Consider the following 21,827-nt stretch of genomic DNA (forward strand, 5'->3'; position numbering starts at 1 on the left):
CAGGTGGTCAATATTCAGTGCTGGCACCCGCATAGTTATATGGGCAAAGTCAGGTCTGCTTTTTGTGTGGTCCTGTCTGCTCACTTAGCTGTGTGGGCATCAACACTGAAAACTGCCGGTACCCGTATATCTGCTGGCTTCTCCCCAACTCCGCCACTGCACCGTGTTTTTTTGTGGGGGTGGGGGGCTCTGCCATTTTTCTGGTCCAGTTAAGTACCACTGAATATTGGAAGTTGGCCCATTCCACATGGTTTAAGTGGGCAGGAGCTTCTCCTGCTTGCTTAAACCACGCTTAATATCGATCCCTACAGATTTTCACCCATTTTGTGTCTGTGGAAAAAAATGCTTAGTAAATAGGAGCCAAAGTTTATTCCTGAGGTAATGAAAGGTGAAATGAACTGCCCACGTCACAAAGAGTCCACGGGAAAAGTGGGATTTGAACCCAGTCCCTCCTGGTTTTCAGCCTGCTGCAGTTGTGTGGCCAGGGTTAACCATTAGCTTTCTAAGAAGACAAAATAACTCTAGCAGCACTTCAAATGTTTTACACATCAGCTACATATAACAAAATAACCTTGAATGATCTATTATTTCCATAGGTTTACCTGGAATGTTAAAATCTGAAAAACAAATGGCCATCCCACTAGAACTGCCGGAAATGCTGAAACAATTTACTAAAGCCGCCATTAAAACCCAGCCTCCTGATGTGCTTCAATGGTCTGCACTGTAGGTTTGCTTCTTCTATCCAATGCCTGACACTTACCAGGAAATATTGCATACTTTTGATGGTCTAAAATGTAATAACCAAACAGAAGAGCATAAAATGCAAGTTGATTCTTATTTATTTATTACTTCCCTCACCCGTAACTGTCTTGTCTGTCTGTATTATTTAGATTGTAAGCTCTTTTGAGCAGGGACTGTCTCTTTGTATCAGGTGTTCAGCGCTGCGTGCGTCTGGTAGCGCTATACAAATGCTATAATAATAATCATTTCTCCGATATCCTATATACATTTGGTATGATTACAAATAAAAGGGGTGATGCTTAAAAGCACTTATACCTTCAGCTTCAGTTGCTGACTGTAGGAGTGTATTTTTTAAATTGCTGATACCTTTATAGATAACCTTTGCCCATATGGGGGAGTTCATGGGTGTGGCTAAAATTTATATGGAGAGAAGCAAAATCCAGACACTCTCCATCTAACTTATACATTCAAGTGTGAACACAGAAATAGCAGGAATAAATGGATATGTGCAGGCATTTTCACACTTAAAAAACATAGCTCCATTCAACTGGAAATGAATAACTTATTCATTTAAAGTTGTGTTGACTGGCCCATTGAGTAGATAGCACTCTGTATCAAAAGCTTTCAGCTCTTATCCTTGAGGGCTACAAATGATTTTCAGGGTAACCAAGCTATGTAAATCAGTGGCGTTCCTAGGGGGGCTGACAACCGGGGCGGATCGCCGATGCGCCCCGCCCCCCCGGGTGCACGCCACTGGGGAGGGGGAGCCGCGCGCCGGTCAGCTTCGTTCGTTTCCATGCTCCCGCTCCCTCTGCCCCGGAACAGGTTACTTCCTGTTCCGGGGCAGAGGGAGCATGGAAACGAACGAAGCTGACTGGCGCGCGGCACCCCCCCCAGCGGCGTGCACCCGGGGCGGACCGCCCCCCCCCTTGGTACGCCACTGATGTAAATTAGCCTTGTTCTTAAACCAAAAAGTGCAAATACATCTGATGAATATTCATTGTAGAAAATCTGAAAACCAACTCTGTCTACAGCCTGCACAGAGAGACCCTGTTTTCTGTTTAGTCACTCTGCTAGCTCTTATTCTGGCAAGCTGTGGTGTTGACCCAGGAATTAGCAAGTGGTTGGGTTTTTCTTTTATTTAACATTCAGGGGCATAATCGAATGGGGGGCCCATCTCTAAGGACAGCCCCGTAAAGGGGCGTCCCCGACCGTATTATTGAAACAAGATGGGCGCCCATCTTTTGTTTCAATAATACGGTCGGGGACGGCCAAACCTCAACATTTGGGTCGACCTTAGAGGTGGCCGACATTGTTTTTCGCCGATAATGGAAACTAAGGACGGCCATCTCAAAACTGGCCAAATCCAAACCATTTGGTTGTGGGAGGAGCTAGCATTTGAAGTGTACTGGTCCCTATCACATGCCAGAACACCAACTGGGCACCCTAGGGGGCACTGCATTGGACTTCACAAATTGCTCCCAGGTGCATAGCTCCCTTACCTTGTGTACTGAGCCCCCCAACCCACCTCCCCAACCCACTACTGTACAACACTACCATAGCCCTTAAAGGGTAATGGGGAGCACCTAGATGTGGGTACAGTAGGTTTCGGGTGGGTTTTGGAGGGCTCCTATTTACCACCACAAGTGTAACAGGTAGGGGGGATGGGCCTGGGTGTGCCTGCCTGAAGTGCATTGCAGTACTCACTAAAAACTGCTTCAGGGACCTACACAGTGCTGTGATGGAGATGGGTATGACATTTGAGGCTGGCATAGAGGCTGGCAAAAAAGTGTTTTTTAATTTTTTTTTTTTGAGTGGGAGGGGGTTGGTGACCACTGGGGGAGTAAGGGGAGGTGATCCCCGATTCCCTCCGGTGGTCATCTGGTCAGTTCGGGCACCTTTTCAAGGCTTGGTTGTGAACAAAAAGGGACCAAGTAAAGTCAGCCAAATGCTAATCAGGGACGCCCTTCTTTTTTCCATTATCGGTCCAGGACGGCCATCTCTTAACCACCACCCCCCCCCCCCTCCGTCCCGCCTTCAGTACACTTCCAACACTCCCCCTTGAACTTTGGCCGTCCCTGCGACAGAAAGCAGTTGAGGACGGCCAAAATCGGCTTTCAATTATACCAATTTGGGCGCCCTTAGGAGAAGGATGCCCATCTCCCGATTTGTGTCGGAAGATGGGCGCCCTTCTCCTTTGAAAATAAGCTGGATAGTAACATTGTTGAATTTTAGATTTAATTGCTCTCCTTTCTAAACCTAAGTTCAAGGTGAGTTGCATTCAGCTAAAGTAGGTATTTTGCTGCCAATAAGTACTTACCGTCTAAGGGAGAAATAATCAAAACAGCCGTATTGGTCCAAACTTCACAGGTACTGTTACTTGCAGGGTTTGCACCAATAATCAAAGCAAATTTATACCTGCCAAAGGCTGGTGTAAATGCTGATGCCCAATTTATGGTAGTTAGGTGCGCAAATGACAGTATTCTATAGCATCACACCTAACTTCTGAGGACACCCTTCTCGTGGCCACACCCCCTTTGGAGTTGGACGCCTAATAGGTATGCATGTTATAGAATAGCGCATAGGGTAGATGTACGTGTAATTCCAAATTGCTGCCAATTAAAACCAATTATTGATTGTTAGGGCCTTATTAACTAACTACTTTATGTGCAGATTTGCACACCTAACTTTGGCCAACCTATATAGAATCCAAGAGATAGTATTAAAAAATTGTTTGATTGCTTTTGCCCATATGCTACAGCGCAACAAAGAGTGGTAAATGGAACGGGTCAATAAGTACATTATCCATCAACTCATCACTGGGTAGAACCAGGTTCCAGTGTATGATATCACAATCCTTATTGTGCCACATCTTTCCAGGAAATTATTCTTGGCTCTTATGCTTCCAAGCTATTTTCTGTGTGTGTGTGTGTGTGTGGGGGGGGGGGGGGGGGTTCCTAATTTTACGTGCTCTAAATCAACAGGTAAAGCAAATTTGCTTATTTATATTTTGTAATTTATTTTAAGCAGGTATGACACTGCTGGCTTGGTAGCTCAATGGCTATGCAGTGGAACCTGGGTTTGATTCCCAGTTTAGGTCCTCCATATCCCAGGATAGCTGAGGCTGTGTATGCTGGTGTCAGTGTTAAACACTAACTGTACTTGGAGTTAGTCTTTAGACCACACTCTGAAAGATACAGAAAGCATTCAAACAGCTTTTGCGTTAGACAAGAGAAGGGAATTAAGACCTTTCCCTTAGACCAGATGGTAAACCTCATCCATTTAAATCCATAAGACCTCCTGATTGGTTTCTATTAGTGATGTGTACAGGGTAAACATTTTTTATTTATTTTAGTCTTGTTCCTGTTTTTTTATTTTGAGTTTGCTTAACCAATTCATTTTAATAAAAAATGTATAATGTATTTGAGAACTTTTTAATGGGTACTGCTAGATTTACATGCAGTGGAGGAGTAGCCTAGTGGTTAGTGCAGCGGACTTCGGTCATGGGGAACCGAGATCGATTCCTGCTGCAGCTCCTTGTGACTCTGGGTAAAGTCACTTAACCCTCCGTCACCCCAGGTAAATCACTTTGGAAGTGGTTGCAAAAACTGTAGAAAAGCGGTATATACTAAAATGCTTATGGCATGCTAATATGCTGAAAGCGTGCTACCAAATATACATGCCTAGTTCCTGTCTATATGTCAGGGACTTTAGACACCTTTCCAGTGAAACTGAGAGGGTACATTAACATTCCTTGGTTCTGTGATCAGAGTTTGGGAAGTTTCCAACTTGTTTGGTTTTCCAGAGAAAGTGGAAGCCAAATCTGTCTCAGGCAAAGAAAACCTATGAAATTTCTCAAAGTTTTAGCTAGTAGAAGTGTGAGAGGATATGTGTGCTAAAACCAGTCCTCCATGAAGGGAGACAACATCTGTATTTTGATTTCTTCCTAAAGAAGACTGCCTGGGCTGCCACAAACAGATTCATAAGAACATATGCATCGCCATTCAGCGAGGCATATTTCAAGTAGACTCCCTGTCCCCGCTTCTGTTTTGTTTGGCAGTTAATCCACTGACTATTCTTATTAGCTCCTTGGGCTATGAATTTAGCCTTACTCCAAAAGATGCCAATAATCCAGAGATTACATTGCATTTACTGTTTGTAGATGACCTGAAACTCTACAGTTCCAGTGACCAGCAATTAGCATAACAACTTTGAATGAAGAAAAGTTTTTCAGATGAAATCAAGATGAATTTTGGGCTGGACAAATGTGCTTATTTGACTTTCCCTACAGGAAAGTTGAGCAAAACTGAAAACATTGCTCCAACTCATGACTGTGAGATAAAGGAACTTAAACAGGAAGGTATATATAAATATCTAGGAATGGAAGGAACAACTATCAAGCAGAAATTGCCGAGAGAAAAAAAATCAGTAAAGAATATTATAGGAGACTAAAACTGAATTGAAGAGTGCATTAACATCACAGAATAAGACACAGGCTATTCATCAACTGGTACTTCCTGAGGCACTCTCATATAGCTTTGATATTGTAGACTGGCCTCTTAAAGACCTTGAAAATCTAGATGTGCAAACAAGAAAACTCCTCCATGCCCACGAGGTCATCTATAAGAATCAGTGTATGCCCAGACTGTACACATTCCTAGATCTGAAGGAGGGATGGGTCTCATAGAAATAGATTATTTTATTTATTTTTGTTACATTTGTACCCCGCACTTTCCCACTCATGGCAGGCTCAATGCGGCTTACATATTGTATACAGGTACTTATTTGTACCTGGGACAATGGAGGGTTAAGTGACTTGCACAGAGTCACAAGGAGCTGCCTGTGCCTGAAGTGGGAATCGAACTCAGTTCATCAGTTCCCCAGGACCAAAGTCCACCACCCTAACCACTAGGCCACTCCTCCACTCTATTGAGCTACTATCATAGGCCTCCAGACTTACTTAATGGCATCATCAGATCCCAATGTACAAAAAGTGTTGAAATATGAAAGAAAACATCCAGAATCCAGTTCCATCATTAAACTTGGACAAGCATTCCAACAAGTAGAAGGAATGGTTGAAAATCCATCAGTACCAAAATGGAAGGAAGCTACAGAATTTGCGAAGGAACAGAAAAAAAATCTTAAAGGATTTGGATCAGCAGGGGAGAAACAAGAAGTGGCAAATGCATAAGTACAGCAGGAAATACAAAATGTTATTCCAGGAACCACTCGTGGCTCAACATGAGACACATGAATGAAACCTAAGGATAAGTGATTGATATTTGCAGCCTGTGGTTTACAGATAAGGTGATTTACAGCAAACATTGGAAAAAAAACTGGTGCAACAGACATCTGTAGATTCTGTAAGAAAGAGCTAGAAGCAGTTAATCATCTTGTAGCTGGCTGAAAAGTACTGATGGTAGAAACTTTTTATACAGAAAAGGAAAAAATCCCCATCCTGATGGATAAAAAAAACTGGATCCCAGAAAACAGGATATAGTGGTAAAAGTGAAAAACACCAGAATGGCATTGATTATACAGGTGTCGGTCCCAAGCAATTACTCGGTGAATTGCGTGGAGAGAGGAAAGATCCTCAAGTACCAAGAAATGCAGTCTGAGACCAAAAAAATATGGCAGAAATATACAGAATTATTTTCCATAATTTTTTGTGCCACAGGCTTGATCAAAATAGAACTTCCAAGCGCACTTGGATAAGCTGCCTAAAGGTGTTACATCTTATGAACTCCAGAAAGAGGCTCTTTTTGGCAAAATGCAAGTACTGGCAAGCATTAGCAATATATTTGAGAGACTGAGATCATACTTCACATACCCTGACTTAGAAGCGAGGTTCATTCCCATTATGGTATGTACAAAGCTAGCTCATTTGGAGAAATTGCCCCCGGGACAAACCGAAGGTCTATCAAGCCCAGTATCCTGCTTCCAACATTGGCCAATCCAGGTTATAAGTACCTGGCAAGATCCCATAGTAAAACAGATTTAATGCTGCACATCCCAGGAATAAGCAGTAGATTTTCACATTTCTATCTTAATAATGGCTTATGGATTTTTTTTTTAGAAACTTGTCCAAACCTTTTTAAACCCTGCTACACTGACTTCTTTTACCACATTCTCTGGCAATGAAATCCAGAGTTTAATTACACATTGAATGAAGAAATACATAGTAACATAGTAAATGACGGCAGATAAAGACCTGTACGGTCCATCCAGTCTGCCAAACAAGATAAACTCATTTTACATGGTATGTGATACTTTATATATATACCCAAGTTTGATTTGTCCTTGATTTTCTCAGGGCACAGACCGTAGAAGTCTGCCCAGCACTGTTCTTGTACTAAGTTCTGAAGCTAACATCAAAACCCCTTAAAATTTACACTCCAGCCCATCCCTATCAATTCATTCACGATCAGGGCATAGACCATAGAAATCTGCCCAGCTCCCGTTTTGTTTCCCAATTACCAGCGTCGCCATCCAATCTCTACTAATATTCCGTTGAACCATTCCTTCTAAACAGGATTCCTTTGTGTTTATCCCACACGTTTGAATTCCATTACCGTTTTCATCTCCACCACCTCCCACAGGAGGGCATTCCACATATCAACCACCGTGAAAAAATATTTCCTGACATTAGTCCTGATTCTGCCCCCCTTCAACCACAATGCGTGTCCTCTAGTTCTACCGCCTTCCCGTCTCCGGAAAAGGTTCATTTGCAGATTAATACCTTTCAAATATTTGAATGTCTGTATCATGTCACCCCTGTTTCTCCTTTCCTCCAAGGTATACATGTTCAGGTCAGCAAGTCTCTCCTTGTACGGTGTGCAACGCAAATCCCATACCATTTTTTAGCTTTTCTTTGCACCGCTTCCAGTCTTTTTACATCTTTAACAAGATACGGCCTCCAAAACTGAACACAATACTCCAAGTGGGGCCTCACTAACGACTTGTAGAGGGGCATCAACACCTCCTTTCTTCTGCTGGTTATGCCCCTCTCTATGCAGCTTAGCATCCTTCTGGCCACGGCCGTCACCTTGTCGCATTGTTTCTTCACCTTCAGATCCTCAGACACCAACACCCAAGGTCTCTATCCTGAATCGAGCTTACTAATCTCTCCCCTCCTATTCGGTATCTCTCTTTTGGGTTCCTGCACCCCAAGTGCATCACTCTACACTTCTTGGCATTAAATTTTAACTACTTCTTAGTTATATAGAAACCTGCAAATTTATCTTACTTATAATTCAATAATGTTGCTCTATATATTAAAATGTGATATGATAGTGCTCAGTGATCAGTGCCTGTCTTTAAGCTATGTAGCAGCTTATACCAGCACACTAGTACCCGTACATCATTGCACTACAGGTCCCTACCTCCCTTCCTGTCAGTGCATAATAAATTCTATTATGGTTACAGCCTCTGATCTATTAGATTGACTTATCTTATCTGGGCCCATGGTAATCCGTACAGCGTGTCGGGTGTGCTCTGGATAGCTGCCCTTTCTTTATTCTCTTTATTTCTTTTTTTCTTTTGCTCAAATAGTGCTTAAGTTTTAACTGCCAGACCCTCAACCATTCTTCTAAGGTTCGGAGATCCCTTCTCATCGTTTCTTCTCCCTCCAGGGAATCCACTCTATTGGCTATTTTTGTGTCATCCGCAAAAAGGCACACCTTTCCTTCCAACCCTTCAGCAATATCTCCCACAAATATATTACACAGAATAGGCCACAGCATCGACCCCTGAGGAACTCCACCACTCACATTCCTTTCCTCCAAGCTGATTTCATTTACCACCACCCTGTGCCACCTGTTGGTCAACCAGTTTCTTATCCAGTTCAACACTTTTGGTCCTAAGTTCAACCCTTTCAGCTTATTCACTAGTCTTCTCTGGGGGACTATATCAAAGGCTTTGCTGAAGTCCAAGTAGATTACATCTAGCACACGTCCTTCATCCAGTTCTTTGGTCACCCAGTCAAAGAAGTCAATAAGATTCGTTTGGCAGGATTTTCCTATGGTAAAGCCACGTTGCCTCGGGTCCTGTAACCCTTTGGCTTCTAGAAAGTTAACTATCCTTTCTTTCAGCAGTGACTCTATTATTTTTCCTACCACCGATGTGAGACTTACTGGTCTGTAGTTTCCCAATTCTTCACTTTTGTGAAGAGGGACCACATCCGCTCATCTCCAATCTCGCGGAACCTCTCCTGTCTCTAAAGATCTATTAAATAAATCTTTAAGAGGTCCCACCAGGACCTCTCTAACCTCCTTCAGTATGCTGGGATGTATCCCATCCGGCCCCATAGCTTTGTCCACTTTCAGATTCTCCAGCTGTTTATAAACTCTTTCTTCCGTAAATGGCACAATATCCACTTCATTCCCAGACATTGCCTCTGCAGCCGACCGCGGTCCTTCTCCAGGATTTCCCTCCGTGAACACCGAAGAGAAATAATTGTTTAGCACATTCGCTTTATCTTCATCACTCTCCACACAGCCATTCTTGTTATCTTTCAGTCTCGCAATTCCATTCCTATCTCTTCTCCTTTCTCCAAAATATCTGAAAAAGGTCTTTTCACCTCTCTTTACATCTTTAACCATTTTTTCTTCCACTCGCGCTTTCGCTAGCCGTATTTCCCTTTTCACTTATTTGAGTTTAATCTGATAATCTTTTCCGTGATCCTCTCGTTGCGTTCTTTTGTATTTCTTGAACAATGCCTCTTTTGCTCTTATTTTTTCAGCTACTTGTTTGGAGAACCATATAGACTTCCTGCTTCTCTTGTTTTTGTTTACTTTCCTCACAAAAAGATCAGTCGCTATATTTATAGCAGCCTTTAGCTTGGACCACTGTTTTTCCACATCTCCTATGCCTTCCCACGCCAACAGCTCCTTCTTCAAGTATTCCCCCATTTTATCAAAATCAGTACGTCTGAAATCCAGTACTTTGAGTTTTGTGTGTCCGCACTCTGCCTTTGCCCTTATATCAAACCATACGGTGTGATGATCACTATTAGATAGATGGGCACCCACCCGGATATCGGAAACACTGCCTCAGTTCGTGAGCACTAGATCCAGCATCGACCTTTCCCTTGTGGGTTCCGTCACCATTTGAGCAAGGCATTTTGACAGGCATCCACAATCTCCCTACTTCTTTCCGATTCCGCAGACGGGACATTCCAATCCATGTCAGACAAATTGAAATCTTCCAACAGTAGCACCTCCCCTTTCATATCAATCTTTTTAATATCTTCTATCAGGATCCTTGTCTAACTTCTCCGTTTGCACAGGAGGTCTGTAGATAGCCCCCGTGTGGATACAGGTTCCGTCTTCTCTTTCCAGGACAATCCATAAAGCTTCTTCCTTTCCCCAGGGTCCCCACATTTCAGCCGCTCTGATATTGTCTCTCACATACATCACCACTCCTCCACCACTTTGGCCCTCTCTATCCTTCCTAAAAAGATTATAGCCCAGTACGGTCACATCCCATTCATGGGAATCATTGAACCACATCTCCGTAATAACAACAATATCCAAGTTCTTTTCAAACATCAGGGCTTGCAAGTCTTGAACCTTTTTACTTAGACTACGAGCATTTGTGCACATAGCTTTCCATGTGCTTAGTGAGTTTAGGTGGTTTTCTATATTTACATGACCTTTCCTTCTGCCATCATGTTTATTCTGGGGGTGACTTTCCGAAATTCCTTGTTTCCTTTTGTCACCCCCACCCTCTAGTTTAAATGTCTAGAAACATACTGTCTGAATTTCTCCCCAAGGATCCTTTTTCCCATCACAGAAAGATGTAGCCCATCATTACAGTACAGCCCGTTATTTTTCCACGTATTACCCCATTCTCCTATGTACTTAAACCTTCTTGTTTACACCAAGAGACAAGCCTCTTATTGAATTCCTCTGTTTTGCATAGTCTTTCCTCTCCCCTCCCCCACTTAGGAATTATTCAGAAAAAGCCACAGTCCAAACCAAAGATTTCAGTGCCTCCCCAAGCTTCTGGAACGTTCTCTGTGCTGTAAATTTGCTATTGTTGGCCAGGTCATTAGTCCCCAGGTGAATTACATCAGCGTTTGAAGCCTTGCTGGCTTGCTCTCTTCTCGGATCACTTTCAGTATTTGGTCTGCACATCTTGAAGCTGAAGATCCTGGAAGACTAGGTTGGAACCCCTGAACTGTGTTCCTAAGTTAATGCCTCTGATAATGGAATCTCTGAGCAGTAAGAATTTTCAGCTTTTCACCATTCTGTCATTATTTGGGGGATGTTTCTTGGGTTGTGCTACTTTCATTGCCTCTGGTTCCACCACAGTACTTCTTTTTTTTTCAGCATCATAATGATGCAACATAGCAAAAGAATTTGACAGGGGCAAAGGTTGGAAGGGTGAGTGCTTCTGTGTCACAGATCTTAATCTACCATAGCCTACTTTGACCCATCTATTCCTCTGATGTTTCATTCTCTGAGGCAGTGGTGGTGGTAAATTAGCTGGGAAATGAGTAATCCTGGATGCTTTTTTAATTGTAGCTAATTCCTTCTAGGACACAGGTAACCTGTTACCAATCAAACCAAGTCTGAAAATGCCCAGTGTAGCTCACAGTTCACAAGGTAAATGTAAGTTCTGTTTTTTTTTTCCTTTTACCAAAGTGCCCCTCCTCCAGATCTATGAGTCACCAGATGCTATCCTGCTTATAATCGAAAGAGAAAAACGCCTATATTGCGACCCAAATCGGGAGATAGACGTTTATCTCCCAAAAACGAATAAATCGGTATAAGCGAAAGCCGATTTTGGACGTTTTCAACTGCACTCCATCGCGGATGCGGACAAAGTTGATGTGGGCGTGTCAGAGGTATGGCGAAGGCGGAACTGGGGCGTGGTTATCGGCTGAACAGAGATGGGCACCTTTCGCCGATAATGGAACAAAAGTATGCGTTTGTAGCTAGAATTTAGGGCACTTTTCCTGGACCCTGTTTTTTCACGAATAAGGCCGCAAAAAGTGCCCTAAATGACCAGATGACCACCGGAAGGAATCGGGGATGACCTCCCCTGACTCCCCCAGTGGTCACTAACCCCCTCCCACCACAAAAAATGATATTTCACAACTTTTTATTTTCACCCTCAAATGTCATACCCACCTCCCTGGCAGCAGTATGCAGGTCCCTGGAGCAGTTGTTAGGGGGTGCAGTGGACTTCAGGCAGGTGGACCCAGGCCCATCCCCCCCTACCTGTTACAATTGTGCTGCTTAATGCTTAGTCATCCAACCCCCCCCCCCAAACCCACTGTACCCACATGTAGGTGCCCCCCTTCACCCCTTATGGCTATAGTAATGGTGTAGACTTGTGGGCAGTGGGTTTTGAGGGGGATTTGGGGGGCTCAACACACAAGGGAAGGGTGCTATGCACCTGGGAGCTCTTTTACCTTTTTTTTGTGTTTTTGTAAAAGTGCCCCCTAGGGTGCCCGGTTGGTGTCCTGGCATGTGAGGGGGACCAGTGCACTACGAATCCTGGCCCCTCCCACGAACAAATGCCTTGGATTTATTCGTTTTTGAGCTGGGCATTTTCATTTTCCATTATCGCTGAAAAACAAAAATGCCCAGCTCACACATTGTCGAATAAAACATGGACGTCTATTTTTTTGCGAAAATACGGTTCGGTCCGCCCCTTCACGGACCCGTTCTCGGAGATAAACGCCCATGGAGATAGACGTTTTCGTTCGATTATGCCCCTCTATGTAACCCAATTGATTGAATGAAGTCTCTGGCAGTGTAGATTCAACACACAATTCTAAAGAATGCACCTTTAAAAGTCACCAGATTCTATGTAACCAGATTGATTGGATTGAGTCACAGGTTTAAAACTCTTGGCACAGGTTAAAACACAGTTCCAATTAAAACACCTGTAACACAGTTCAAAACACAGTTCTATAAAATCCCTTTAGTACCAGCATAAAAATATAAAATCACAGTGCAATATAGGCAATATATTTGGAAACAGTCACCAGATTGTATGTAACCAGATTGATTGGATTAAGACACAGGTTTAAAACTCTTGGCACAAGTTAAAACACAGTTCCAATGAAAACACCTTTAAGACAGTTCAAAACACAGTTCTATTAAATCCCTTTAACACAATACCAGCATAAAAATATAAAACCACAGTGCAATATAGGCAATAGGATGGAGACAGTAGATTAGGAACCTTTTATAGGTCAGACTCTCTGCAAGTGAAAGGAAGGGACAGATTTTTTTGTTTTTGTTAATAGGACAGAATAAAAAGGGGGTAAAATAGAATAAAGGAGTCAATAATTTATCAGGAAGATATTAAGAGCAGGACACAGGTCATCTCAGTTACCAATTAAACCAAGTCTGAAAAAATATATATATTTTCTCTTTTTTAAAAATTTACTACTTAGTAGCTTCACTGTGTGCCCCCTAGTCCTTGTATTTTTGAAGAGTAAACATGCGATTCACGTCTACCTGTTCCACTCCTCTACTCAGTACTTTATAGACCTATATCATCCCTAGCTGAAGAGCCCTAGCCTCTTTAGCCTTTCCTCATAGGGGAGTCATCCCATCCTCTTTATCATTTTCATTGTCCTTCTTTGTAGCTTTTCTAATTCCACTATATCTTTTTTGAGATGTGGTGACCAAAATTGCACACCATATCCTAGGTGCAGTCACACCATGGAAAGATACAAAGGCATTATATAATATTCTCAGTTTTGTTCTTCAATTACTTTCCTAATAATTCCTATCATTCTATTTGCTTTCTTAGCCGCTGCTGCACACTGAGCAGAGAGTTTCAACTTATCATCAATATTGACACCTAAATCCTTTTCCTGGGCAGTGACGTCTGATGTGGAATCTTGCATTATTTGATGTGCCCCATTTTAGAGAAATTCTGTGTCACATCCTGATCAGGGTCAATTCAGTATTTACAGATGTTGACTGAGTTTGTATGACAAGATGTTGTCTCTTCCTACCAGGTACGTGGAACTTATGTTATAAGAGATGGACCAGTTCCATTTCTTGACAGTTTCTCTGTATGTGGTAGGATAAATATGTGGACAAGGTAACTGGAATGATAACAAAAACCACATCTGTACAGCTTACTGAGTTGTAACCCTCTGGATATGTACTAATATGCTATTAAAACATAAGAGCTAAAAACAAGCAGAAAGTTTATTTACAAAACTGGAATAGGAACAAAAAAAATACAAAAATGAAGGAATCAGAATATTAAAATTATTTACAAAGGTTTAGAATATTAGAATAAAACTTGAAGAAAGATTTAATCAGAAAAGCACTTCAGACATTAGCACAAATATGCATACACTTCCTGTTGCCAAACTGCCTACTGTGTATTACATAGAAACATAGAAAAATGTGGGAAGATAAAGACTATGAGGGGCATAATCGAAAGGGACGCCCAAATTTTGCTGAGGACGTCCTCTCAAAAAGTCCCGATGGAGGGACAGGGAAACTCGTATTATCGAAACAAGATGGACGTCCATCTTTCATTTCGATAATACGGTCGGGGAAGCCCAAATTCTGAAATTTAGGTGGTCCTTAGAGATGGTCGTCCCTAGACTTGGTTGTTTCTCATTTTCGGCGATAATGGAAACCAAGGACGCCCATCTCAGAAACGACCAAATGCAAGCCTTTTGGTTGTGGGAGGAGCCAGCATATGTAGTGCACTGGTCCCCCTGACATGCCAAGACACCAACCGGGCACCCTAGGGGGCACTGCAGTGCACTTAATAAATTGCTCCCGGATACATAGCTCACTTACCTTGTGTGCTGAGCCCCCCCAACCCCACTACCCACAACTGTACACCACTACCATAGCTCTTACGGGTGAAGGGGGGGCACCTAGATGTGGGTACAGTGGGTTTCTGGTGGGTTTTGGAGGGCTCACATTTACCTCCACAAGTGTAACAGGTGGGGGGGGGTGGGCCTGGGTCCGCCTGTCTGAAGTGCACTGCACCCACTAAAACTGCTCCAGGGACCTGCATACTGCTGTGATGGAGCTGAGTATGACATTTGAGGCTGGCACAAAATATTTTTAAAGATGTTTTTTTAGGGTGGGAGGGGGTTAGTGGCCACTAGGGGAGTAAGGGGAGGTCATCCCCGATTCTCTCCGGTGGTCATCTGGTCAGTTTGGGCACCTTTTGTGCCTTGGTAGCAAGAAAAACAGGACCAGGTAAAGTCGTCCAAGTGCTCATCAGGGACGCCCTTTATTTTCCATTATGGATCAAAGACGTCCATATGTTAGGCATGCCCAAGTCCCACCTTCGCTACGCCTCCGACACCCCCCCCCCCCCCCCCCCGTGAAGTTTGGCCGTGCCTGCGACAGAAAGCAGTTGGGGATGTCCAAAATCGGCTTTCAATTATACTGATTTGGATGACCCTGGGAGAAGGACGCCCATCTTCCTTCTCTTTCGAAAATGATCCTTTATATGGCCTATCCAGTCTGCCCATCCATTCCATCTACTCTCTCTATCATTCCCTTAGAGATCCTATTTACTTGTCCCAAGCTCCCCTGAAATCAGTCACTATTTTCATCTCCACCACTTCCACCTGAAGGACATTCCACAAATTCACCACCCTCTCCATGAAGAAGTATTTCCTCAGGTTACTTCTGAGTCTATCCCCTTTCACCTTCATCCTATGCCCCCTTGTCCAGAGCTTCAACTGAAAGAGACTCAATTCCTGTGCATTGATGCATAGGTATTTAAATGTCTCTATCATATCACCCCTCTCCCGCCTTTCTTCCAAAGAATACACATTAAGATCTTTAAGTCTGTCACCATATGCTTTATAATGAAGATCACTGACCATTTTAGTAGCTGCCCTCTGGACTGACTCCATCCAGTTTATATCTTTTTGAGGGTGCGGTCACCAGAATTGTACACAATATTCTAAATGAGCCTCACCAGAGTCTTATACAGGGGCATCATCACTTCCTTTTTCCTAGTGGCCACTTCTCTCCCTAAGCACACAAGCATTCTTCTAGCTTTTCTACCTGTTTGGCCACCTTAAGATCATCACATATGATCACACCCAAGTCCCGCTCCTTTTTCATCACAAAAGTTCTTCACCCCCTAAACTGTACCGTTCCCTCGGGTTTTTGTAGCCCAAATGTATGACTCTCTATTTTTTAGCATTAAATCTGCCAAAATCCACTGTTCCTTTGTGACTTCAGACATCATTACCAACTTTTAAGACGGACCTTAAGACATTGTTATTTCAAGACGCATTTAATTAGTCTCTTCATTTTTCATCCGTTATACTGCCTTCTCTGAATCGCTAAGAGCGTCCCTCTTGTTTGTTCCCCCCTCAAACCTTTTTCTTTTTTCCTAAAATATATAGGTGTTCTTCTCTACTTCCCTCACATTTCAGTGTTTGTCTATGTACACACACTATACTTCTTTTCTATTATATTATTGATGAATAATCCGCCTAGATGGTACCCCCAACTGGCGGATTAGTAAATCCTAATAAACTTGGAAACTTCCTTAGATGTTGTTAAGTAACTCAGGATGCTTTCAGATTATAAATAAATAAACAGCAGGTGTACATTTTCACTTAGGACAGGCTGCTACAGGCTTTAGCAAGAAGGGAGTCTTCCTCAAGACATACGGGTCAGAGGTAAGAGATACCCAAGACAAATTAGGATGTCATGGAATGGGCTTATATACTCAGAGGGGTCTACTGCAGCCATCAGACCCTAGCCCCTGATTACCATAGTCACTCCTTACTTTCTAACAATTTCCAGAAGCTTCCAAACTGTTCTACACAGTTCCACTACCTTCTGGAAACTTCTGGTGCCTTTGACAGGTATAGGAGAAACAAAGGTACAACAAGAGGGCAGAGATAGGAAGGACCTTGGGGTTGCTTACCTGCTGCAGATGTAAAGCAGATTGCTTTTGCTTTTAACTGGAAACAATGAACAGAGATTTAATTAGGGAACAGCACTGAGAATTCAGACTGCCTTAAATTGCTGAATTTCTCATGGTTATACTATCCATGTTTTTGGTCAGTTGCTAAATGGCCACTAGGCTTCAGCTCTGCTAGACTTTAGTTTGCTATCGAGTTATCAAACATTAGGTACAGCTAATACAGCTATTATGTATTATCTATATTAGTTGTACCTAATGGTTAGAGCAGCAGGCTGAGAACCAAGAAATCCAGGGTTCAGATCCCACTGCAGCTCCTTGTTATCTCTGACAAGTCACTTAACTCTCGGGTACAAAACTTAAATTGTAAGCCCTAGAGGGGATTGGAAAATACCTACTGTACCTGAATGTAACTTGCCTTAAGCTACTACAGAGCAAGGTGTGAGCTAAATCTAAAAATCCAGTACCAGGTATAATGTGAAGTTATACAACACTACAAATGACACCTAGGACCTTTAGAGCAATTCTACCATTAGCAGTAACTTCCATGAATCACCCAACAAGGACCTACCAAGCAGTGGCGTACCTAGGGTAGTTGACACCCAGGGCCGGTCATTTTTTAACACCCCCCCTCCAAAATCCAGTACTAGGCATACCGAGAATACAAAACACTCAGGACATATAGAGCAATTCTACCATACCATAAGCAGTCATTTCTACGAGTCACACAAGGAAAAGGAAAGCATCTTAAACACTACAGTGAGCACTAGAACATCAATTCACCTATTGTAAAATGAAACCAGACAGAATAGTACAGATCGTCAATCCTGCACAGTCAATACCAACTGAAAGCCATGTCTTTTTCACAAACACAGATACACCCTAATCCACTATAAAATAAGTAATCATAAATTTTCTATTTAGACAAAAATTAAACTGAACCCCCAATGCCAGACTCTGCATACAATGCAACACCACAGAAACAGAAAATATCCCCTAGTACTGTGCAAAATATAAAGACAGCAGATGTAAATTTGAAAAAAACTAACAAGTACCAATCACCACTTTACAAATTAACAACTAGAACTATAACAAATATAGAAAATAAAATAATACCATTTTATTGGACTAATACATTTAGCTTTCAGAGGCCAAAACCTTCTTACTCAGGTCAATACAGTATAGTGCTGTTACAGTGACCTATCCTGACCTGAGGAAGGGGGTTTTGCTCTCCGAAGGTTAGTCCAAATTTATTAAAATTAGTCCAATAAAAAGATTATCTTATTTACATGTTCTATTATAAACATTTATTAACACAGCTACAATACTACTTTATCCTAAAGCAAAAAAAATAAAAATATATATTTTATTTACAGTTTGTTGTCTCTGGTTTCTGCTTTCCTCATCTTCTTTTCACTGTCTTCCTTCCATCCAGCATCTGTCTTCGTTCTTTCTCTGCCATCCAGTGTCTGCCCTCTCTGCTGTCCCCTCCATCCAATGTCTGCCCTCTCTCCCTGCCCCTTCCATCCACCATCTGCCCATCTGCCCTCTCTCTCTCCCCCTTCCATTCACTGCTTGCCCTTTCTATCCCTTCAATCCACCATTTGCCATCCCTCTCCCCCCCATCCATCCATCCATCCATCCATCCAAGATCTGTCCCCTCTCTCTCTCTGCCCCTTTTTTCAGCCCCCTTATCCCACCTGCCCCTAGTTCTAGCCCCAGCCCACATCTCCCACCTGCCCCGCCTTTTCAGTCCCGTTTCAGCTCCACTCCCATCTGAGAAGCCCCCTCCCTTCTGCCATCTGAACCCCCCCCCTTCTGTCATCTGAAACCCCCCTTCTCCCATCTGAAAACCCCCTTCTCTCATCTGAGCCCCCGACCCGACCACCAGCTTCGTCCAGAGAGGACAGCCCTCGTCTCCTGCCACCACCCTGCCTTTAAAGAAAAAGGTGTGAAGCGGCGTGGCAGGCAGCGCCTCGCGTCTGCCCTGCTTGTAAACGAAGTAAATCTCCATTCTCCTCCTCGTCGTCGGGCCTTCACTCACTGGGTCCCGCCCTCGCGGAAATAGGAAGTTACCTCAGAGGAGGGCGGGACCCAGTGAGTGAAGGCCCGAAGATGACGAGGAGAATGGAGATTTACTTTGTTTACAAGCAGGGCAGACGCGAAGCGCTGCCTGCCACGCCGCTTCACAGCTTTTTCTTTAAAGGCAGGTGGCAGGAGACAAGGCCTGACTGCAGCGCCAGCGGAGCACCCCTCCACCCACTGACACCCGGGGCGGACCGTCCCCACCGCCCCGCCCTTGGTACGCCACTGCTACCAAGGAAAAGACATCACCACAAACATTGCAGTGAGCACCAGAACATCAATAAATTTATTGGAAAACTAACAAGCCAGATTAGTACAGATCGATCCTGCACAGTCAATGCTAACCATGTCTCTTTCACACATGCAGAACACAGATAGATCCTCACACAATATAGAATAAGACTAAATAACCTCAAACTAAAAATAGAAATATATAGACAAAAATTAAACTGAACCCCCCCAAGAAACCAGACTCTGTATACTGTGCAATACCAGAGCAAGAGAGATGTATGTCCCCCTGAACTGTGCAAAATATAAAGATAGCAGACATAAGTTTCAAAACCAGACATATTCCAACCACAATACAAATTAAATACAAATAAAACAAGAAATGGAAAATATGTTAATACCATTGTTAAGGACTAAGCACATTTTCAATTAGCTTTCAGAGGCCCAAATCACCTTCCTCTGGTCAGAACAGTATACTGTTATAGTATCTTTATTTATTATTTATGTATTTATGGCATTTATATCCCACACTTTCCCGCCCATGGGCAGGCTCAATGTGGCTTACATTAGTTCAAAAAGGCTAACAGCAGTATACAAAGACACTTCACACATCCTGTCCTGACTTGAGGAAGGAGGTTTTGGTTTCTGAAAGTTAGTAAAAAAAGGTATTAAAATGAGTCCAATAAAAAGATATCATGTTATTTCCACTTTCTATTTATATTTATTAACCTTTATTAACACAGCTACCACACTATTTGCTGTTAGGGAACTTGGGGAAGATGGATCATGTTACTCTGCTTTACATTTACCATCCTTGGTTGCAGTTAAGTTTCAGATTAAATTTAAGATTTTACTCTTAATACATGAGGTATATTATGAACAACTTTCTGCCACATTTGTATCATTAGTTAGATCTTATATTCCCAAAAAGAAAATATTGTGTTCTAAGGATATGCTGTTTCTGGAGGTTCTGGGTGTGAAAGAGGCCCACCTCATTACAACTAGGAGATGAGTATTTTTTGTAATTGGCACAGAACTTTGGAATAGCCTACCGATAGCTTTGAAAGGGGAAGGGTCTTCATCATTCTCTCAACGTTTGTTGAAAAACTATTTTTTATTACTTTGGCATTCCCTGGGGGTCCTGTGTGTGTGTTGGGGGGGGGGGGGAGTGTTGTAAACAATATGTTTTGCTGTGTTTGGAGATTTTGAATGCATGTTATTTTTTTAACTTTCCTATTAATATTATAGTTCTATTTCTGTAGTTATGTATTTTAATTTTTTGAATTGTAAATCACATTGATATTTTATTATGTATTGCGGTATAATAAATTTAATAAGCTGTAACTGTAAACTAAAAATAAAATTAATTTTCAACCTTTCTTGTCTGGCTATTCACTTTTTCTAATTGTGCTGGTCAAAATCTCTGGTTTCTGCTTTCCTCCTTGTTTCTTAACTTTTTTGCCAGGATTTCCTGTCCATTTGTCATTTTTCTTTCCTCCTTTTCCTTTCAGATTTCTTCAGTTTATTTTTCTGCCTGTGTCCAGATGTAATTCTTACTATCCAGTTTCCCTCTTTTTATTATGTTTGCATACAGCTTACCACATCTCTTTCCCTCACCCTGGCTCTCCTATTTCACTCATGTCTCTTACTATCTCTATCCTCTTTCTTCTCTCCTTCCCCATCTAACATCTGCCTTCTCTTACCCTGCTTCAGCTAGCATCTGCCCTCTTGTTTTCTCTTGTTCCACCATCTGCCTACTTTCTCTCCCCTTCCATCCAACGAATGCCATTTTCTCTCCTTTTCCATCCAGCAAGTACCCTTTTTCTCTTCCTTCCTTTCGTACAGTGTGCCCTCTTTCATCCCCCCATCCTGCAACTGCCCCCTTTCTTTTCCACCTTCTTCCATTCCATAGCTGCCCCTTCCATCCAGCATCTGTCTTCTCTCCCTCTCTCTTCCATCCAGCATCTCCTCTTTCTGTGCTCCTTTCCATTCAGCATCTGCCCCATCTCTCCCTGACTTCCATTCAATGTCTTTCCCTTCTCTTCTCCTTTCCATCCAGCATCTGTCCTCTCTGACCCCTTCCATCCAGTCTTCCCCTTTCTCTCCCCTTCCATCCAGCATCTGACCCTCTGTGCCCCTTCCATCTAGCATCTGTCTTCTATCCCTCCTTCCATCCAGCATCTGACCCTTCCATTCAGTTTCTTCCCCTTCTCTCTCTCCCCCCTTCCATTTGAAGATACTTTGTTTTGATATTTACGATTCAAACTTTGTATGTTTGACAAAGTTATACGTGCATTTTCATAGACACCTGATGCAGGTGGAAATGCTCAAACACTGCACCATGTCGAGTCAAGTAGACTCAAGCCCTTGTGATTGTGTATTTTAACCATCACCCTGTGTTGGAAGATTCATATGATCCCTTATTTTTTGTTGTGTATTTTTGTAGTGGGTTCTTTGTTCCTCCAACCTGTGTGTTCTTCTTGGTTTTATGCTTTGTTTTGCCACTATTGCTGCTGATCTGAAGCAGCAGCAGTGCCGGTGGGGGTGGTGGCAGTAGGGAGGAAGGTCAGGTACTGGTTCCAGTACACTTACTGTTCAGCAGGGCAGAACTTCTGTGTGGCTTCTTGAAGGTGCACAGCCATACAGCTTAGATGGAACATTGGTGGAGCACCCACTCACATGTATTACTTACAGAATACTGTAAGTTAAGTGTGTCCCTGCCATACTGAGGCATTTGCACTTGCACAAACTCTATGTCTGGTGTAAGTGTGGGTGCCTAAATATTAGGCATACTGATACTTGGTTACACTAGTATTCTATAAATAAACCTGGGCATCAGGTGCTTTTATAGTATAGACTCCTACCAATGATCCTCA

At 42.7% G+C, this 21,827-nt stretch overlaps 1 protein-coding gene across 1 annotated transcript in view; it reads left to right on the top strand.

Annotated features, from left to right (window-relative positions):
* Positions 1-607: 607 nt before the first annotated feature.
* Positions 608-21,827, top strand: part of LOC115474685 (ropporin-1-like) — a 59,520-nt gene continuing 38,300 nt past the window's right edge. Inside the window, exon 1 of the mRNA XM_030210289.1 lies at positions 608-723. Coding sequence (XP_030066149.1) covers positions 608-723 — 116 coding nt within the window. The remainder of the gene's footprint in view (positions 724-21,827) is intronic.

The sequence above is a fragment of the Microcaecilia unicolor genome, chromosome 7 (genome assembly GCF_901765095.1).
Source record: "Microcaecilia unicolor chromosome 7, aMicUni1.1, whole genome shotgun sequence".
Classification (NCBI taxonomy): domain Eukaryota; kingdom Metazoa; phylum Chordata; class Amphibia; order Gymnophiona; family Siphonopidae; genus Microcaecilia; species Microcaecilia unicolor.